General features: G+C 50.7%; 10 protein-coding genes across 11 annotated transcripts; 5 read left to right on the top strand and 5 right to left on the bottom strand.

Annotated features, from left to right (window-relative positions):
* Positions 1-467: 467 nt before the first annotated feature.
* PV05_07343 (2-deoxy-D-gluconate 3-dehydrogenase) lies at positions 468-1731 on the bottom strand. The gene is made up of 3 exons (XM_013460156.1): positions 1523-1731; positions 1397-1470; positions 468-1323 (listed from the first exon to the last, which is right to left on the bottom strand). Exons 1-3 carry the CDS (start codon positions 1575-1577, stop codon positions 667-669), a joined length of 786 nt encoding a protein of 261 aa, XP_013315610.1. The 5' UTR covers positions 1578-1731; the 3' UTR covers positions 468-666.
* Positions 1732-1938: 207 nt separating this feature from the next.
* PV05_07342 lies at positions 1939-3788 on the top strand. Of its 2 annotated transcripts, XM_013460154.1 has the most exons (5): positions 1939-2060; positions 2127-2620; positions 2683-2872; positions 2979-3210; positions 3319-3788. In XM_013460154.1, the coding sequence occupies exons 2-5, from the start codon at positions 2618-2620 to the stop codon at positions 3419-3421; spliced, it is 528 nt and encodes a 175-aa protein (XP_013315608.1). In that variant the 5' UTR covers positions 1939-2060; positions 2127-2617; the 3' UTR covers positions 3422-3788. The 2 variants fall into 2 exon arrangements, with proteins under 2 accessions (XP_013315608.1, XP_013315609.1); XM_013460155.1 differs by having other exon boundaries at positions 1939-2620.
* Positions 3590-4866, bottom strand: PV05_07341 (uncharacterized protein). The gene has a single exon (XM_013460153.1). The coding sequence runs from the start codon at positions 4449-4451 to the stop codon at positions 3696-3698; it is 756 nt and encodes a 251-aa protein (XP_013315607.1). The 5' UTR covers positions 4452-4866; the 3' UTR covers positions 3590-3695.
* A 473-nt stretch (positions 4867-5339) lies between these two features.
* On the top strand, positions 5340-6696 carry PV05_07340 (uncharacterized protein). Its single transcript, XM_013460152.1, has one exon. The coding sequence runs from the start codon at positions 5513-5515 to the stop codon at positions 6554-6556; it is 1044 nt and encodes a 347-aa protein (XP_013315606.1). The 5' UTR covers positions 5340-5512; the 3' UTR covers positions 6557-6696.
* On the bottom strand, positions 6558-7750 carry PV05_07339 (uncharacterized protein). The gene is made up of 3 exons (XM_013460151.1): positions 7380-7750; positions 6999-7331; positions 6558-6949 (listed from the first exon to the last, which is right to left on the bottom strand). Exons 1-3 carry the CDS (start codon positions 7499-7501, stop codon positions 6850-6852), a joined length of 555 nt encoding a protein of 184 aa, XP_013315605.1. The 5' UTR covers positions 7502-7750; the 3' UTR covers positions 6558-6849.
* Positions 7751-7898: 148 nt separating this feature from the next.
* On the top strand, positions 7899-9826 carry PV05_07338 (uncharacterized protein). Its single transcript, XM_013460150.1, has 2 exons — positions 7899-8103; positions 8165-9826. Exons 1-2 carry the CDS (start codon positions 8009-8011, stop codon positions 9684-9686), a joined length of 1617 nt encoding a protein of 538 aa, XP_013315604.1. The 5' UTR covers positions 7899-8008; the 3' UTR covers positions 9687-9826.
* Positions 9827-9908: 82 nt separating this feature from the next.
* On the top strand, positions 9909-10928 carry PV05_07337 (uncharacterized protein). Its single transcript, XM_013460149.1, has 4 exons — positions 9909-10098; positions 10151-10351; positions 10411-10521; positions 10582-10928. The coding sequence occupies exons 1-4, from the start codon at positions 10083-10085 to the stop codon at positions 10632-10634; spliced, it is 381 nt and encodes a 126-aa protein (XP_013315603.1). The 5' UTR covers positions 9909-10082; the 3' UTR covers positions 10635-10928.
* PV05_07336 (uncharacterized protein) lies at positions 10656-12050 on the bottom strand. The gene is made up of 2 exons (XM_013460148.1): positions 11661-12050; positions 10656-11610 (listed from the first exon to the last, which is right to left on the bottom strand). Exons 1-2 carry the CDS (start codon positions 11766-11768, stop codon positions 10741-10743), a joined length of 978 nt encoding a protein of 325 aa, XP_013315602.1. The 5' UTR covers positions 11769-12050; the 3' UTR covers positions 10656-10740.
* Positions 12051-14177: 2127 nt separating this feature from the next.
* Positions 14178-14643, top strand: PV05_07335 (uncharacterized protein; the record flags this gene model as incomplete). The annotated part of the gene is made up of 2 exons (XM_013460147.1): positions 14178-14341; positions 14445-14643. 2 exons carry the CDS (start codon positions 14178-14180, stop codon positions 14641-14643), a joined length of 363 nt encoding a protein of 120 aa, XP_013315601.1.
* A 433-nt stretch (positions 14644-15076) lies between these two features.
* On the bottom strand, positions 15077-15848 carry PV05_07334 (uncharacterized protein; the record flags this gene model as incomplete). Its single annotated transcript, XM_013460146.1, has 2 exons — positions 15077-15391; positions 15513-15848. 2 exons carry the CDS (start codon positions 15846-15848, stop codon positions 15077-15079), a joined length of 651 nt encoding a protein of 216 aa, XP_013315600.1.
* Positions 15849-17357: the final 1509 nt, after the last annotated feature.

The raw sequence follows: 17357 nt of genomic DNA, 5'->3' as shown, positions 1-17357 counted from the left end.
AACCACGTGGTGCAATGAATAACGAAGGATGGCACGAGAAGGCGGTAAGTGGTGTTGAGGAGTACGTCTCATCGTTATTCAGCTGATTGAACGGTCTCTGGACAACGAAGGGTCAGCACTGTCACTGAGTGACCCTTCCATGTTAGCAAACCGGCTTTCTAAGCAGGATGTGGACAAAGATCAGATCGCTTGAGACTTTGCTTCGATATAGCCTCGAATAGTATGCTCATGATGGCTGTTCTTGTATGGACAGCCTTTCTGGCCAGCAGTTCATTTCTCACCGCACAGGCATCACCGGCAGGGGGACTTCGGGGCATAGCCTGTCATCGATGCGGCAAGTAGCTGCGAAGCCGGGATGGATATGAGAGTCATGCGCGTATCTGCTGGGAATCTAAAATAGGACGGTGGGAGGATTGTTTAGAACTTTGGAGGTAGTGCGAGATGAAGGTGAAAGTTCCGCCAGATCTGGCAATGTCCTTCAAATGACAATGTTTTCTCTTTCGTATTGTCTTTTTAATTCCTGCGCTTTTTCTCGATCGTATCCGTACTCTGTACTCAACAATGGGTACCTGGTAGGTACTTCGAACGAGCTCTTGCTCTTGAGGCAGGACAGTAACTGAGTCCTCGAGCTGCTAACCGGAAAACAGAACTCCTATTTACTCCCTTCTACCGACCCATCCAGCCTCCGTCTATCGTCAACACCTCTCCACTCACATACGCACTTGCATTGCTCGCCAGAAAGACGACTGCACCCTTGAAGTCCTCGGGCTTTCCCCATCGGCCGGCCGGTATTCTCTCCAGGATTTGCTTTGCCCTGGTCTCGTTCGCAATGAGAGCCTCGTTCATGTCGGTATCGATATATCCTGGCGCGATCGCATTGACCTGAATTCCCTTGCTCGCCCACTCGTTGCTCAATGCTTTGGTCAGCTGTCCGACACCACCTTTCGAAGCTGCATATGCTGGCACAGTGATTCCTCCTTGGAATGTGAGAAGAGAAGCGACATTGATGATGCTCCCTCGAGATCCTGAAGTGGGTTCTGGTTTAGACAAGAGATATGCTCCGAAATCGCGGCACAACGTGAACACCGTCGTAAGGTTGACCTGTAATACCGCGTTCCAATCTTCGAGGGGAAACTGGTGTGCCGGATGCCTCTTCTGGATCCCGGCACACGTCAAGAGAATATGCATGTCGTGTCCAGCTTTTGCCAGGCTGGGAATGATCTCAGCTACTGACGATTGATCCGAGAGGTCTGCTGTGATGATGGTCGCTTTCCTCCCGAGCTGCTGGATCTGGTTGTATGTTTTCTTGTTGCTTTCATCTCTCTACTCGTCCGCATCAGCATCAGCCATCTGCTTGCCCGTAGAGAAACCTGGTTCCGCGTAGTTGCTCCCTTACCTGAACGAGAATGATATCGGCACCAGCCTCTGCCAGTGCCAGCGCCATGGTTGCGCCTATTCCTCTTGTCCCACCTGAACATGCATCAGTTACCGGTAGATTGAGCCTCGCCTTAGGCAGAGTTACCTGTTACTACCGCCGTCTTGCCCGCGAGCGAGAACATTTTCGTTAAAGCATCCATTTTGATTATAAGTTCCAGGTAAAATAATCTTACACCACCCTGCTTCGACAAAGCAGAAACTGAGAACGATTTCCCTTGCCTTTTAAGAAGTCGACAGTCACCCTAGCATAGGTAGCAAGTATATCTACTACTCGATGCAGCAATTCCCGGCGAGGGGCCCCGAGCTGTGGGAAAATACTCAGTACTGACGGCAATTGATTTGTGCAAATACTCCGTACATCAATTGCCGATATGAGGGGTGGCCAGCCTCGGCCAGCCTTGTCGGATTCGGAGAGAATGGCGCTGGCAAAGGCCACCCCCTAGCTCCAAGTCCAGCTCGCTTTTGACTAGACATATTTCCTCTCTGAAGACTTCTTTGTGAAGGCCATGAAATTCGATATAGTGGATGGCATGGCCTCATGTGCAAGCAAAACAATTGTGCCCATCAGCATGTCAAGGATATCCAATACTTCACGCTGGGCTGGACTGGCTTCGCACACGATGGTATGACCGTTCTAAACGTACCCAAGCTGGACAGGAGGTTAATTGCGTTTTGCCCAAATATTTCAGCCTTGAACACCGTCGCAAGGATGAGGTAATCAGATTCCATCAACCTTGATGAAAAGATAGCAGCGTACGCGTACGCGTTGAAGGGCGAAGGGCGAGTCTAGCCTGAAGAAGACACCATCATACACCTTCGACGACTTCATTTTTGTACCCATCACCAGACACTCCTCCTGCATGTCATTGCCTCGGTCGTTCCAGGAAGTTCCTTTTAGCTTCCCCCGCTCGTTCATTCGACATTCAGCTGAAGGCCGCAGTCAGGCTGCCTGAACTTCTTATGCAGGTCAGCCAAATACGAGAATCGAACCAGGGTGCTATCTCAGCTCGGCTGTTTTCCGCCATGTCTCTTTCCCTCCTCGCGCCCGTCCGCCTGAACGTGTGTCTACAGATAAAATAACGATGAAAATTCCCACCAGAGATGTCGCGTGTCCCCTTTCCTATTGCAGGAAGACACTCATCAACGACTCTCATAAATCTCCCAGTCCAGATTGGAAAAAATGGTAAAGGCCAAGCTCATCAGTCGTTCTGATTTACTAGTATTCAACAGCCTAACAACCATCAGACACCCCAGTCTCGACCGCCGACAGTCTACCTTATCCGCCACGGCGAGAAACCACCCAAACTTCCCAACGGCGACGACCAAGACGGTCTGTCTACTCTGGGCGTTGATCGCTCCCAAGCGCTTGTCAAGGTCTTCGGCCGCAAGAGTAAGTATGATATCGGATACATCATCGCGCAGCATCCGAAGGACGGTAAGTGCAGATTCCCGGGCCCCTTCATCAGGTTTTTTTTTCTTCATGCGCCCAGCCTGAGCGCTTCTTCAGAGGACAACTATTGACTGAAAGGGGCCCAACAAAGATGGCGGCCAAGACCGTCCATATCTCACGATGCGCCCACTCGCCAAATCCCTCAAACCGGACGACGTCGACTTCAACCACAAGATCCACCGTGACGATGCCAGCGGAGTCGCTCAAGCCGTTCAGGAGTATAGTGGTCCTGGAAACGTGCTGATTTGCTGGGAGCATCACCGCCTTGGGGCTATTGCAAAGGCGATTGGCGTGAAGGTTGCGCCAGAGTATCCTGAGAATCGGTAAGTCTACTATCACACATATGCTAACAGCATCAAACTCCGCTGCTCTGCTCTATCGAATTAGCCCTGGCAAACTGTAAACTGACACTTTTCTTGGTGAACGGCCAGGTTCGATGTTATTTGGACGATTGAGGCGCCGTACGACAAAATCTCCACCATTACCTCGGAGCACTGTCCAGGATTGGATGATGAGTTCGCGAACGAGCCTTGAATGCTACTACGCATGGCATGTACCTCCCGAAAACCGCAGCGGTTCTCGTTGAGAAGTGCCCTTGACGTTGGATTAAAAGGAAGAGAACATAACTCCACACGGGTGCGAGTTTTGAGCTTGTCTTGAGATCTCAGAGAAGGTGTGAAAGAATGTATCAATAAAAGCTGGCGAGCACCCAGAAGAGGTCTACATGTTCGCTCATCACTCGCAACAAACACTACATTGTGAGACGTGTAATGGGTTAGTCGGAGCCTGCAGCAAGTTCAGGCAAGCTTCAATCATCCCACTGCTTGCAACCCTCCAAAGCACGCATCATGGCCCTGCTGATACTTTTCTCCTCGCACAATTTGGTCCACTCCTCCTTTCCTGTACCTTTCCCGTCGAGCCCGTAGGTCTTTCCGAAGTCCGACACAAAGTTATCGAATGTGGTCTCCTGCTTGTCCCGACAAAAACTACAGAGAATCTCGACCACCTGGTCGCTGAAGCCAAGGCGGGGGAAAGCCTTGACGATCTCCTTGTATTCTTCCACGGTGATCGGGTTGCCCGGAATGGGAATGTTTGGCCCAAGAAAATCGGCCGTAATACCCAGCTGCGTCGCAAAGACCTCGGGCTCCTTGTGGTGAGCGATCGAGGGCGTGGTGTGCAGAGCGATGGCATCCCACAGGAGCTGAAGGCGGTGCTTGTCCCAGCCATCAGCCCGGGATGCGGTTGAAGACTTGATAAAGTCCCGCGCGATGTTGGCTCCGTCGACTTCGAAACGTTTGTCGTTGGACAGGAGTGATTTGGTCGTTGCCCAGCCCATGTCATGTAGGATGCTGGCCAGCACAACAGCCTCGAGGTCGAGGTTTGCAGCTGCTAACGGTGGGAGCTTACGCGCGAGAAGCAGGGCAAACGCGGCGGCGCGCAGGCAGTGGTTAACGGTGCATTCACTGGTATGCTCCCTTGCGTATGCCAGGGCAGCGTTGATGAGTGGATTGGACGGAAGGGTGACCTGGCAGACAGGCAAAGCTGGGAAAGGTGACTGAGACATGTTTTAGACCCAGATGGCTTTTGTGGAGTTGGTATCGTTGTTGGTGTTAATGATTGTGAGTATGGCTGTTTCTGCTCCAGCACATTTACCACAACTTTATATTCGATCTCCGGCCCTAAGGGGCGGAAGAGACGACAAGGACTCTGGTTGTCAATTCCGCTCTCGGGGGCCTGAGCTGAAGTTCAAGTCTTCCACATACGGAGGCATAACAAGTCTGTGTGCGACACAACGACATCTCTGTTACCTGAAGAGGTCGTCGGGCAAACATTGGTGCCGTCTGACAGCCTCGCGGGCGAGAAATCGGGCAATCCTATGCGTGATTGGTCAGTTCCGCAGGAGACCGCTTGATGCTTGTGCGAGGGTGTCATCGACCCGATATGGATGTAGTTCTCTTTTGGGAAGTTAGCTGAATCCTTCCTAGTGAAGTTCACCTCTTGAAACGATGGGCAGAAAGTCGCTGGCACCTAACTGGAGTGAGACCTGGGCGGAATCAATATTTTTACAAGTCATGAAAAAGCTGGCGAAGGTTCCGTGAGCCTCGATGAGATAGTTCGAGGTCAATGAAGAGGATACCGGTGTCTTCTGAGTATGTCGGGTCAGTCTTATGCACCTCACACATACAGGTTTTTAATGCAGTATCCATACAAGAAGAACTGGAATATTTGAAGCAGAGATGGTTTTAATTGCTGCTGGAGTAACTCGAGAGTGACCGAAGTGACAGTCGCAGGGCCGGAAATGCGGCTGTTTTATTGGCGGGCACTTTTGTCCCGGACGTCTTCTCCGCATTGATCATCGACGCACCTCGGACCCTTGACCACTCCACACGTGACTCCACTACTGTAACTGACACCTCATCCGCTGCTCGCTTCGTCGCCCGTGACGACATTCTTGTTTCATGGGCCCAGATGCCATGCAAACATTCGCCAACACTTATCATCCCTATACACAGCACGATATACTGTACACGCCCGGCTCATCAGATTGAGCATCTTGAACGCTTGAAGACGGGACATGACTATCGTGCAACTTCATTAGGCCACTCAATTTAGTCGAAAGACAACATGCGTTTAGGAATACTACCCACTGTCACCCTACTGACGATCCTCCTAGCAGGACGAGTCTCAGCAGACCAAGTCCCCATCCAACCATCTAAAAAGGGCCTCGACATACCGCCCATTGGCCTCGGCCTATGGAATTCGAAGGACGAAGATGCAACCAAGGCCGTCGAGTACGCCTTCGAAGCCGGCTACATCCACCTCGACTCGGCCGCAGCATACAACAACGAAGAGTACGTCGGCCGCAGCCTCAATTCTTCCTCCTCGTCCTCTAGCCATCTTCCACCCCGACACAAATACTGGGTAACGTCCAAACTCTGGAACACAGCCCACCGACCCAAACTGGTTGCGCCTGCCCTGAACAAAACCCTCTCCGACCTAGCCATCCCTTATCTAGACCTCTACCTTATGCACTGGCCCGTAGCCTTTCTCCCGAACGAGGCTCCCGGGCGCACCGTCATCGACCAGGACACCAGCATCCTCGACACATGGCGCGCCATGGAAGACCTCGTTCGGGCCAATATGACTCGGTACATTGGCGTGAGCAACTTCTCTCCGCGCCAACTCGACGAGGTTCTCAAACACTGTGACATCTGCCCATACGCACACGAATTCGAGACGCACCCTTACCTTCAGCAGCAGGAGTTCGTGGACTGGCATGCGAAGAACAACCTCACCGTCATTGCCTACAGTCCACTCGCGAATATGAATCCCACTTACAAGGATAAGTACCCAAAGATCGATCCCATCCTAGACGATCCGTTCTGGAAAGAAATTGCCAGCGAGAAGAAATGTACGACTGCACAGGCGATTTTGGCGTGGGGAATACAGAGGGGAACAGTTGTGATCCCGAAAAGTGTACATGAGGAGAGGATCGTTGAGAACCTGGGAAGTCTGAATGTCACCTTTTCGAAGAAAGAAATGCGAAAGATCGAGATGCAAGATAAACGATCGCGCTTCAATAATCCTTCAAAGGGTTGGGGTGTCGAACTATTTGAAGGACTGGACGACGGCACCAATAGGTTCTTCTGGCCACAGGAAGAGCTATGATCAGCTGCAATGAAATCATGGGCTTAGCTGTTGGGAGGATGTAATAGCTGGGATATAAAGCGCAAAGGTAGAGAAATGATGCCATGTGTACGTTTCTTTCGGTAGGCGATACGCCAGGTAATGCGATACTGTCTGACTCGGTCTCCTCCTTGTCTCGAGGACGGTTTATGTTCTCTTTCGGCCCCAGGTAAAACACCGGCCAATAATGCCTCATCTACCAACGCCATCGCTCTCGGCCAATGCAGGTATGGTCATTGATGCCGTATCCAACCAGGAAACTCCAAGGGTATCATTCAATCATCAATGTCCTGGTGACGGGCCAAAACCTTCCGCTGGTATTCTTCGGGGTCTTTTTGGTGAAGTTGGGCGGCCTCATTGTTGAGAGGACTGGCACTGTACAGAGGATTAGCATTATGTCTTTTCCCAGAACGTGACTTCATACTTGTTTGGTTCACCAAGCAGACTTTGCAAGCTCAGTAGCACCGTTTGCACATTGTAAACTGCGCTCCACTTGTCTTTCAAGATATCAAGGCATATTCTTCCGCTGAAGTCGATATTGGGGTGGTAGATCGGCGTCTTGAACAAGACTGTAGGAGGAGCATAGGGATAGTTTCCAGGGAATTCGAAGCCGAGTTTGAGGTTCAGGTCTGAATACGGGGTATCTTTGGGTCCGATGATCGTGGCAGTCCAGTGTAGAAGGTTGCCATCTGCATCGGGAAACGCAGAAATGCCAGGGGTCGGAGACATCATTAGTGTCATTAATTCCGATTGAAGCCTATAGCAAAGTCAACACATGAATGGTCTCGATTGATGGGAGTTGTACCTCTTTGTTACGCTCTGAGTGTCGGCCTTCCTAGGGGCGACCGAGAGCTTGTGTTGCTCAGCCATGCTGGTTAGACCTGGGGCGGCGTTCTGAGTGTCCTCGAGGGAAAAGTCCATACTCATGGACTCGGGATTGAAATAGATCGGTGTTGGTGGAGTAGAAACCCGCTTGCGAAGGTTTGAGAATGTATGGGTTGGAATGCTGCAAACGGAACAATGTTCTAGGCAACGAAGAAAGTGGTCCGCTGTGACAGCACGCAAAAATGCAGAATGCAAGCAAGCAAATGTATTTTCAAAGAATCGGAAAAGGGATTGCTGACTATGAACAATTGAAAAACTCGTCGGGCGATATGTTGAGGCAAGGACGGGGAAAGTGAGTGTGATGAACGAGGATCTTGGAAGGCGATTTTGTTGATGGTTTGTGTATCACTGCAGTAACAGGACACGCTCCAGAAGTGACGTCGCGCTTCGACTGGATTTCTCGACCAACTCCAACACGGACGCGTTGGCCATTCAATTAAGTGAACCGAGAAGACTCTGATGCAAGATACTCGCACCCGTAGTCGATGCTTTCAAAGATGATCAGACGATATTGATCCCTGGCAATAGCACTCTCATTGAGCTTTCGTTATGAACGGCATTCCGCACTCGCAGTTGGCACCTCTGCCTTCCCAGGCGCCCTTTCGAATAGTCTCACCCACAATCGGCTCAGGAGCATATGCATGGTAATTCATACTTGTCCGCAAGAACTCTTTTTGTTTTCGGTCACTCACTGACCAAGATCAGCATCAAAAAAGCCGCTCCTCTCCAGACCGACAACCCTGTCTTTGCTGTCAAGTTCATCAATAAACTCTTCGCACAGAAATATGGCCGAATCAAACAAAAACAGTTGGAGATGGAGATCTCTCTACACAAACATCTTGGTCTGCATAAAAACATAGTCGAGTTCTTCGATCATGGCGCTGATCAGGACTGGGTCTGGATAGCCATGGAACTGGCAGAAGGTGGAGATTTATTCGACAAGATCGAAGCAGATGCTGGAGTACCACAAGATATCGCTCATGTCTATTTCACTCAGTTGATCAGTGCAATTGGCTATATGCACGCCAAAGGCGTAGCACACAGGGATATCAAGCCGGAAAATGTGCTCCTGTCTGCAGAGGGTGACCTCAAGATAGCAGATTTCGGAATGGCAACATTATTCGAGTATGCTGGCCGAAGGAAACTCGCAACCACTCTCTGCGGAAGTCCACCCTATGTCGCTCCCGAAGTCCTGTGCTGTAGTACACAATCAGGGACCAAAGGAACGGGCTATGCAGCAGACATGGCTGATATTTGGTCTTGTGGAGTCGTCCTTTTTGTTTTGCTGGCAGGAAATACACCTTGGAGCCGACCTGTTGAAGGGCGAGACGAGTATGGCAGACAAAATGAATACAGTGAATACATCTCAAGCAACGGGCGACCAAAGGATGAGCTATGGGATACCCTTCCTTCCGAGGTGCTCTCACTTCTTCGGGGAATGATGCGGGTAGATGTCAAATCGAGGTTCTCGCTTGAAGACGTCCGGAGACACCCTTGGTTCACAAGACCAAACAAATTCATGGACCAAAAGGGCAAACTCAGCGATCCCATTACCATGGCCACCAATATGTTTGAAGCACTACATGTCAGTTTCGATGCAGATCCCTTTGCCAGTACCCAGCGACATGTATCGGCGGATGACATGGATATCGATGGACCTGCGGCTAAGCTGGCGTCAACGCAGCCTGAGATACCGAGTGAGGATATGCTGTTCGACTGGAAACGACCGACGGATTTGGCGGGTTCCAACACCCAAATTGCATCCAGGGTGGGTGGTTTCGCAACACAGTCGATATCAACAACGAACTTTTTGTTCGATGAACCAGCAACTCAGCAGTTTTCACAAAAGCCGAGCGTACCATTAAGCAGAACGCAGATGGCGCGCAAATTCGGCGATATCCTACCGGCCCATGGCTTGACCAAGTTCTATTCCACTTGGGCACTGCACCTGCTGTTCCCCTATATGCTGGAGGCTTTGAGTCGGCTGGGAGTGCCAACGCCGAATACACCTCGGCCTACTGCTCAGGAGTCCGAATGCAGGATCAAAGTGAAAACGCAAGACAGTCGGGGGTGTCCTCTACGTGGGGAAATTGCAATTGAACTTGTCGATGACGGACTGGTAGAGGTGTGTTTTGTCAAGGCATCAGGAGATCCACTGGAATGGCGGAGATTCTTCAAACGAATGGCTGTTTTATGTCAGGACGCGGTGTTCAGGCCGGAGGTTTAGAGTATTGAAAAGCGGTATTGGAGATTGCGAACGGAAAGAGCAATATAGATACCCCTTGTCATATATGTACGGTCTACTAAAAGAATGCCCAAAAGATTTGTGGGATAGAGAAAGCCCAATCTGGAGAAATGAGGCTATACACAGTAAAACCATGTGCCCGTCGTGCTCATCAGCCTCGGCTGGGGCACTTTCACATGCATTTCCAGGGGTGACGTATTCTTTGTGAGATCTGCCTCGCTGCACCGTGTGTTTTGATGCCCGTGTGACCACTCTCGGCCCTTTAATGACCTATTTTAATATCCAGCAACTCGCCCATTGACTGCGCAACCCAGATTGTGTTCGAACCCTACTTTACCGTCGTCCAGTCTCTCCTTCGTACACTACAACCTCTAGAAAATGTCGCTCAAGAACGGTAAAGACCGTCGTACACTCGCTAGCAACACACTCTAATCCACGGCTTACAGATGCATTCCCTTCTTCGGAAGCCTTCGAGGCTATTAGTGCTGCGCTCTCCAACGATGCCGAGCGAAAAGACGCCATCAAAACTGGAGGCGCCGTGTTTGCTTTCGAGCTCACGAACGACAAGGGCGACAAAGAGTCCTGGTACCTGGACCTGAAAGAGAGCGGAAAGGTCGGCAAGGGGCAGCCTCCGAAAAAGGCTGATGGTACGTCGGACTCCTATCTAGGGCTACGTATTGGCGTGTACTGACGGAGCCGTGTCTAGTCACGCTCGTGCTGACCGACGAGAACTTTGGCAAATTGGTCGCCGGTAAATCGAAAGCCCAGACGCTATTTATGAGCGGGAAGCTAAAGGTCAAGGGCAACGTGATGAAAGGTGTGCATAAAATCCGGATTTACATAACGGCGTACGAAATGCTGACCCCAGACTTCGCAGCCACAAAACTCGAACCTATCCTGGCGAAGGCGAAGACACAGTCGAAGCTATAGAAAACATGTATTATAGTTATGAACAGCGATGCTTATTATACTATATCTGCCAGCCAGAGAGGGCGTTTCAGTGGTGTACAAGATCCATTCCGGGGGATTGCTGCTCTCAATCAAAATACACGTTGTTGGGCTTGTGCACAGAGGTCTTTCCAGAACTGTTGCTTTTCAGTACAATCCTCGGGTCATCCTTGGTTGCTTTGACCTGCTTGCCCTCGACGTCCTTCCTGGCTTTCAGAACTTCAACGACTTTGCCCTCCACCCAGCCGGTCGTCGATTTCCAATGCGCAGTTTGGCCTTTCTTGGGCACTCTTGCATTCGAGCCTTGGGCTGCAGGCGCTTCGTCCTTGTCATGCTTGGAGCTGACGGTGCCGTTCGTCTTGCCATTGCCTGTTTCGCTGCCTGAATTGGCTTTCTGTCTCTTGTTCCACTCTTGCTCCTCGTCGTGCTTGTCGTTCTTGCTGCGACTGCGTTTGTGGCCGGGCTGCTGTTCCTTGTTATCATCCTTCTGACCATTGGCTTTGGCGGGTTGCTCCTGCTTGTTGTCCTTCTTTTCTGGCTGTTCTGTCGATTCGTCTTTGGCCTGGTCCTTCTTCGTACTACTCCTCGTTTGTCTCCCGGACCGAGGCTTCTCTTGTTCCGTCTCCTTCTCGTATTTCGCATCTTCGGCCTCATTGGCATTCTTCCTCGCTGCTTTCGCTCGTGAGGTATTCTGCACGAACTGGTGTCCCTTCTTACCGCCTTCCTGCTTCTTTTGCTCTGTCTCTTCTTTCTCCTTCTCGTTCATCTCTTCCCATGCCTTCTTGGGCAGGTATCTTTTCCGGGTGCCATCGTCTTGTTTCGCATGCGCGCTACCTTCCTTTGTCTGCCATTGTTCTTCGCCCCATTTGCTCAGATGCTTTTGAGACTCATCCTGATCTTCTTTGGGAGTGGTGTAGTCTCCGCCCCGCTCCTTGTATTCCTTGGCCATCATTTGCGCCTGCGACCAATCTCAGAATCGCCATTGCCCCAGTATAGTTTATGTCATACCTTCCGTGCAGACCATTGTCCCGGCGCACCACCTTTGTCGGACTGCTTCAAGTCCTCCTGCACTTCTTCTCGAAGCTTGGGGTCGGTATATTTGTCTTTGGAAGGCATTTTGTACCGGGATGTGTGATCACGATCTTGAATATCACGACTGAAGGTTCGAGGCAGAGTGCCAGAGGAGAAACCAACCGGGCGACAACCTGAGCCTATTTAGCGATCACTTACCATACGGCGAGCTCAAGGATCCCTCGTCATATGCAAGGGCGCAGATCGAGCCCGCTTCTCTGCACCCATACGTCTGGGACACAGAACTATCGTCATTGATTTTGAGCATTCCTGGGCATCGCAGCCACCCAGCAGCTGTTGCGAGAACCGAAGGCTCGAGCACCAAAGTTGATCGATAATGATATCACGACTTCAATACTCCGTAATCAATTGCTGGTTTTAGGGCTTCGGCCCTCAAGTGCTGACTAAGGTGGAGAAGCAACTTCTCTCCAGAGCCTCGCCATTATCTCCTTGTTCCAACTTCCTACTCGTATCAAGTGCCCTTCTTGCAAGGCTAGTGCTTATTGCTTGCCGGTTACTTTGCAGGTTTGGAGTCTTTCATAAGCATCTTACAACCTGACTTCAAGCAGCCACTGGCAGGCAACTTTCCGACGGTCATACATCTGAAACTATTGGGCGTGATTGGGACAAGAACAAAGCTCTGACTACCAACACCAAAAGCTGTCAGTGGTACGAGTAACGGCAGCCAGAACGGCCGTCTCCTCAGGCTACAGTAATGCCCATATTGCCTCCTACCGCACCTATCAAAGTAGCCTAGAGCCTGCCCTCAGTCTGGTCGCACCTTGCACACCCCTCATGCCAAGGTCAGGCAGCCAGCCTATTTAATCCTGCATTCTAGATCCTAGGTACGTTACCTAGATAGATACGGAGTTCTGAAGCAATCACTACATGACCAATCCATCCTGGATCTCTGCCAGAACAGGTCGGATGCGTGCTTTTTGTACTATCTGGGGTTGCATCCTCCACACTGCCTCTCCAAACTGCCCACTTAGGCCCCATCATGGAAGGGCATTTGCTATGGATGTCAAGATGTCACTCACTATTGGTTCACCGTCTGAAAGCTTTAGCTGCGCGGAACGGCGCCGGGCTGTCGTTTCTAGCAACTAACCTGAGGAGCAACCTGTAAGATACAGGTGAGATACCTCGGATACCAGCTGTTGGAGGAGTGGATGACGATCATCCACATTATCAGCCCTGATCTGGTTACCGGTAAGCTGAACAAAAAACCGCACAGGATAGTGGAAGTGCCGTCGTGGGTACGTGAGGGAGGGTCACAACCTTGGTGATCTCTCGACCTTTAACCTTTGATTCGCTTTCAATCTTTGGCACTGCAGGATCGTATTTGTTCGACAGAACTCAGGACGTACTCATACTCTTCCATTGCGTGCCAGGGAGAGAACTCAACCACTTGCACGCACGGTTGACCTAACGAGCACTATCTGCCGCACAATTAGTCGTCATAATGGCCTCAGGAGGCAAAGTACAAGACCATTATATCCTGCAGAGGGACTACGATGCTTCGGTACGGTGTGTTTGGCTTCCTTATTTCTCTTGACCGGTAGTGTCTGAAGTAATATGCTGAGCGCGCCACTTTGAAGACTCTACGGCCAACATGTCCTGATGACTCAGAGGACTGGTTGGCTCATACATCCCAAAGCACAACCACTCGCTGAAGTGCCAGGGGCCAGAATTGCGGACGTTGGGACGGGAAATGCGTATGTTATGTCCACTCTACTGCCTACACAGCTGTCTCCTTCTACAAGCTGTTGCCCTGTTTGGCATTGTGCACCTCTTTTCCAGCCCACGACAGGCTAGATCCGACGTTGTTGATGTCTCTGGTCCTTTAGGATATGGGCGTCCGAACTCGCCGTTGGCTATCCGCATGCGCATATTATCGGCTTGGATATATCGGACCAACAGTACCCGCCGGCATGGACGTGTCCGACTAATCTGAGCTTCGATATGTACAATGCCCTGGAGCCGCCGCCTGACAAGCTTCGTGGAACGTTTGACATAGTCCACGTCCGATTGCTAGCGGGCGGGATGAGGAGTGAAACGGATTTTGAGAGGGCGATGAGCCATTTTGGGGAGTTGTTGAGTATGTCTTCGCCCCCTTTGCCCCCCTGAACATTTGGAAAAACATTCGTTGGCCACAACGACCGCTGCAGTTCACGCTAGACCGTCGATGCTGCGGTCTGTATGACTTCGGTGTAGTCCTTTTCCGGATAGCAAAGACGGGCAAAACATACTGGCTTTGGTATTCTCGTAGATATCACGTGGGGAGGGGGGATTTTCGAATGGCTCTATTCTGTTTGCGCGTCACTTCTCTTTTTGAAGAGCGTCCGATGGAAGTGCTAACAAGTATGGTGGGATGCAGAACCTGGAGGCTACCTCCAGTGGCAAGACGTGGTCCTACCAGCCTGGCAGTTGATCGATGAAACCCTTGAGGTTGACATGAATGATACGACTCTACCGCAGTTTGTCAAGACTTTCGATCAGGCGCTAGGCGGGATCATTGAGAAGCGTATGACGTTCCACCTGGATGAGCTTGCGAGAAAGGACAGGAATTTTGGTGAGGTTGAAAGCATTATGCCTGCAATTATACCGAGGCTGTTGAAGTATGTATTGTCTGTCACAATGCGGTCAATACTCAGTCGACACAGTGTTGTGGCAGGTTTCGGTCATGGGTAACCACTGGCAGTTGGCTGATAAAGTGAATAGGTACGAGACGGACTTTACTGCGAAGTCCTTCGAGGAGACGCTGAACGGGTCGAAGGCAATGTTGATGGCGACGGGCGGTATGACGGAGGAGAAGGGCAAATTGTTCGATGAGAGTCAAAGGCTCTTGGCTGAGTATATGGGCAACGGCGGGTTGATTTCGTACAAGAATGTGGTGGTGGTGGCGAGGAAGGTCGATTGAATCAGGGCTACAAAAACTTATGGAACGAAGCCCGGGCACGCAATCGAGTTAAGCCTGGAAGACCATGAAGGCACGTTCGTGGCTTGCCATTGAAAAAGATATGATACCGGTCAAGGGTCTGGTGTTTCTCTCTTGTGGTCTGGTGAGGACTGAGCTTATTTAAGGGATTTCAGAATGATTGTTATCAGAAAATCTTAGATCTAATCTCTAGCTCGACCGGTCGCCTAGAGATAATATAAATACTGTAAGTCTTTGTCGCTATTACCTAGACGAATACGCTAGAAAGATTACTCTAAGAGAAAGTATAAAACTATATATTACTTCGATATCGAGGGTATAACGAGTAACTACTCGCGGTCAATATAACCCGAATCAATAAAGAAGACTAGCGTTATCTAGCTTAGAATTTATTTACTAAATATTTATTACTAACTTAGACATATAAAGTATACGATATTTTTACGATAATATTTATATTATTCCAGCCAAGGCTAGCCAATCCCTGTGGAGCTGATGATGTCGTCCAGATCGAGCCGATGAAAAAGCCGAAGTAGGAGATGACGGTGCCATGATTCCGAAGATGCGTCGGCCAGATCTCCGGCCCGTAGACAAACGCGGCCGGTTCGATGGTGAACAGGAACCAAAATCCAAACATGAAGTAGATGGCAACGCCGGCTTGAGTACCCGATTGTTGTGACCATCCAAGTAGAACTTTTGCAGCGCCGCTTCCACAGAGAAGAGAATGACGCTGCCAAGTCCACCAAAAACTGTGCGCAGGTCAGTCGAGATTGCTTGTCTCAACGTGACACGAGACTAGAGCTCCATAACTTACCGAGGAGCGGACGGCGGCCGATTCTATCCAAGCTCACCATGCCGCAGAAGCAGCCTATAAGCAGGACAACACAGAAGACAAGGCCCAAGCTAAGCTGTAAGACCGAGCCGTACCCCAGGCCGGCAAAGAGGGTCGGCGTCAGGTTGGAGATGACAATGATGCCAGTGTTCATACCCATTGTCCATACCAACAAGGTGCATATCGCCCGTTTTCGAAGGTTCGGCTCTCGGAAGAGCTGGAGCCAGCTCACTGGGATCTTGGAGTCAGCTTCAATCTGAGCGACGAGTGAGGCCCCCGAGGCTGTCGTGAGGATAGTCCTACCATTCTCCTCCATCTCCGCACCCACAATGCACCAAAGCTTGGGACGCGGCATACTGGGTGGGTCAAATGTTGGGGTGCGCAAATCTTAAGCCGGTACCATGGGGCAACAGATCGCGCTTTCGGGTTTTAGCTGACAAGGGTACTGCTCCTCAGGATGATATGCTTAGGGGAAGCTTGCAGAAAGTGGTGATTGGCGTGAATCTGAGCTCTTTCCTGCTCAATGCATGGGACAGGCACACATATCGGTATACCCAGGATGCAGGGCACGAACACCATCAACACCGTGTTCGCGACGAGTTTACGAACGCCAGAGGACAATCGAGATGTGGGAATGTCCTTTTACTGTCAAACACCTTGCGTCACTTGAATGAGCGCCGCTCTCGTCGGCTAAACCCGACTCGGGTCGGCTGCGAGCTCGATACCGAGATGGGGGGAGAAAAGGAAAAGGAAGCAACGGCCGAAAGAAAGCTTTCAGGCATGCGATGAACCACCACGGCAGTGCCCGACACCTGAGACCACACTTGCACAATCTCTTGTTCTTGAGCATTGATGTGGCTGTATACTGGCCACCCAGAGCGGGCGTTCGATAGCGGTCCTCCTGTGCTCCCTCAAGCTTGTTTGTGTGTCATTGGTGAGTGTTCTTCTAGTGAAACTTGTTTCTTTGCCTTGATTTGCTTGCATGGCGAAAGACTGAAAGTTGTACGAGATCGTGCTTCTTGTCGTACCTTGCGGAAATGAGTAGATCAGAAAGGTCTATCAGGCCTACCATATTCACTAGTATGGTGGTCGTTCCATAGACAAGGCACAACGTCTTTCGAGAAACGAGCCTTTAGTTTCTCCCCGGATCATTGCTGGAGTGAAGATACTTTCCAGCTGGATTATACTGGAGTCGTAACGCTTTTGCTCACCGAGTGACGCGCATTTCATATCAATGTCTAACCAGAAAACGAAGTGTCTCGTCACTACAGTAGAGGGATGGGTAATGAGACTCCTCGATGCAGAACGACATCACCAAGAGCTAAGAAAGGTACTGTGTAGGTTTTGAATTGCCGTCTCATCCGAAGCCGGCCCAGGTCAATTGGCCCCGAATTTCCGCTTAGACACCGACGACAGTACGAACATACTCCGAACCAGACACCCCGCGAACAAGTCCCAATCATATGGCAGGACAGCTCGCGTGCGTGTTCTCTACCGAAGTCACTTAGTACTGTCCAGTCTCCGGACGACTGCTGTGCCGACAGGTTCAGAACACAATAACACTCAAAGCTGCACGCAGCGGCATTCGTTTGCTGAATTCCAAGGCCGCAGGAGACTTGGACAAGCGGAATTTACGATGGCGTCGCTGCGCGGTCAGGTGGTAGGTTTTCTCCGGTGTACCCAGGAAATTGGGTGAGTTCTCAACTTGGTTATGGCAGATTGCAATCACAGGAGCCGCAAGTGGGATTGACTTAGCGACAGCAACATTGCTGGCCGAACGGGGCGCTGTTCTATCTCTAGTGGACTCCCATCAGCAGAGACTGGATTCCGCACTGCAGTCCCTCACAGGCAATGGACATATCTC

Source organism: Exophiala xenobiotica (assembly GCF_000835505.1).
Source record: "Exophiala xenobiotica strain CBS 118157 unplaced genomic scaffold supercont1.4, whole genome shotgun sequence".
NCBI classification, from domain to species: Eukaryota; Fungi; Ascomycota; class Eurotiomycetes; order Chaetothyriales; family Herpotrichiellaceae; genus Exophiala; species Exophiala xenobiotica.
The sequence above is the reverse complement of the archived record's forward strand: the minus strand, read 5'-3'. Positions and strand labels throughout refer to the sequence as shown.

Excerpts from the sequence above, each read along its gene's own strand:
- PV05_07343 (XM_013460156.1), bottom strand. The coding sequence starts at position 1,577 with ATGGATGCTTTAACGAAAATGTTCTCGCTCGCGGGCAAGACGGCGGTA. Across the intron at positions 1,471-1,522 it reads CAAGACGGCGGTAGTAACAG|GTGGGACAAGAGGAATAGGC; the intron begins GTAACTCTGCCT and ends ATGCATGTTCAG. Across the intron at positions 1,324-1,396 it reads CCGATATCATTCTCGTTCAG|AGAGATGAAAGCAACAAGAA; the intron begins GTAAGGGAGCAA and ends GCGGACGAGTAG.
- PV05_07342 (XM_013460154.1), top strand. Across the intron at positions 2,873-2,978 it reads CGCGCAGCATCCGAAGGACG|ATGGCGGCCAAGACCGTCCA; the intron begins GTAAGTGCAGAT and ends GGCCCAACAAAG. Across the intron at positions 3,211-3,318 it reads CCAGAGTATCCTGAGAATCG|GTTCGATGTTATTTGGACGA; the intron begins GTAAGTCTACTA and ends GTGAACGGCCAG.
- PV05_07341 (XM_013460153.1), bottom strand. The coding sequence starts at position 4,451 with ATGTCTCAGTCACCTTTCCCAGCTTTGCCTGTCTGCCAGGTCACCCTT.
- PV05_07340 (XM_013460152.1), top strand. The coding sequence starts at position 5,513 with ATGCGTTTAGGAATACTACCCACTGTCACCCTACTGACGATCCTCCTA.
- PV05_07339 (XM_013460151.1), bottom strand. The coding sequence starts at position 7,501 with ATGAGTATGGACTTTTCCCTCGAGGACACTCAGAACGCCGCCCCAGGT. Across the intron at positions 7,332-7,379 it reads ACTCAGAGCGTAACAAAGAG|GCTTCAATCGGAATTAATGA; the intron begins GTACAACTCCCA and ends ACTTTGCTATAG. Across the intron at positions 6,950-6,998 it reads CTGCTTGGTGAACCAAACAA|TGCCAGTCCTCTCAACAATG; the intron begins GTATGAAGTCAC and ends TCCTCTGTACAG.
- PV05_07338 (XM_013460150.1), top strand. The coding sequence starts at position 8,009 with ATGAACGGCATTCCGCACTCGCAGTTGGCACCTCTGCCTTCCCAGGCG. Across the intron at positions 8,104-8,164 it reads GGCTCAGGAGCATATGCATG|CATCAAAAAAGCCGCTCCTC; the intron begins GTAATTCATACT and ends GACCAAGATCAG.
- PV05_07337 (XM_013460149.1), top strand. Across the intron at positions 10,352-10,410 it reads GCCTCCGAAAAAGGCTGATG|TCACGCTCGTGCTGACCGAC; the intron begins GTACGTCGGACT and ends AGCCGTGTCTAG. Across the intron at positions 10,522-10,581 it reads CAAGGGCAACGTGATGAAAG|CCACAAAACTCGAACCTATC; the intron begins GTGTGCATAAAA and ends CAGACTTCGCAG.
- PV05_07336 (XM_013460148.1), bottom strand. The coding sequence starts at position 11,768 with ATGCCTTCCAAAGACAAATATACCGACCCCAAGCTTCGAGAAGAAGTG. Across the intron at positions 11,611-11,660 it reads GACAATGGTCTGCACGGAAG|GCGCAAATGATGGCCAAGGA; the intron begins GTATGACATAAA and ends GATTGGTCGCAG.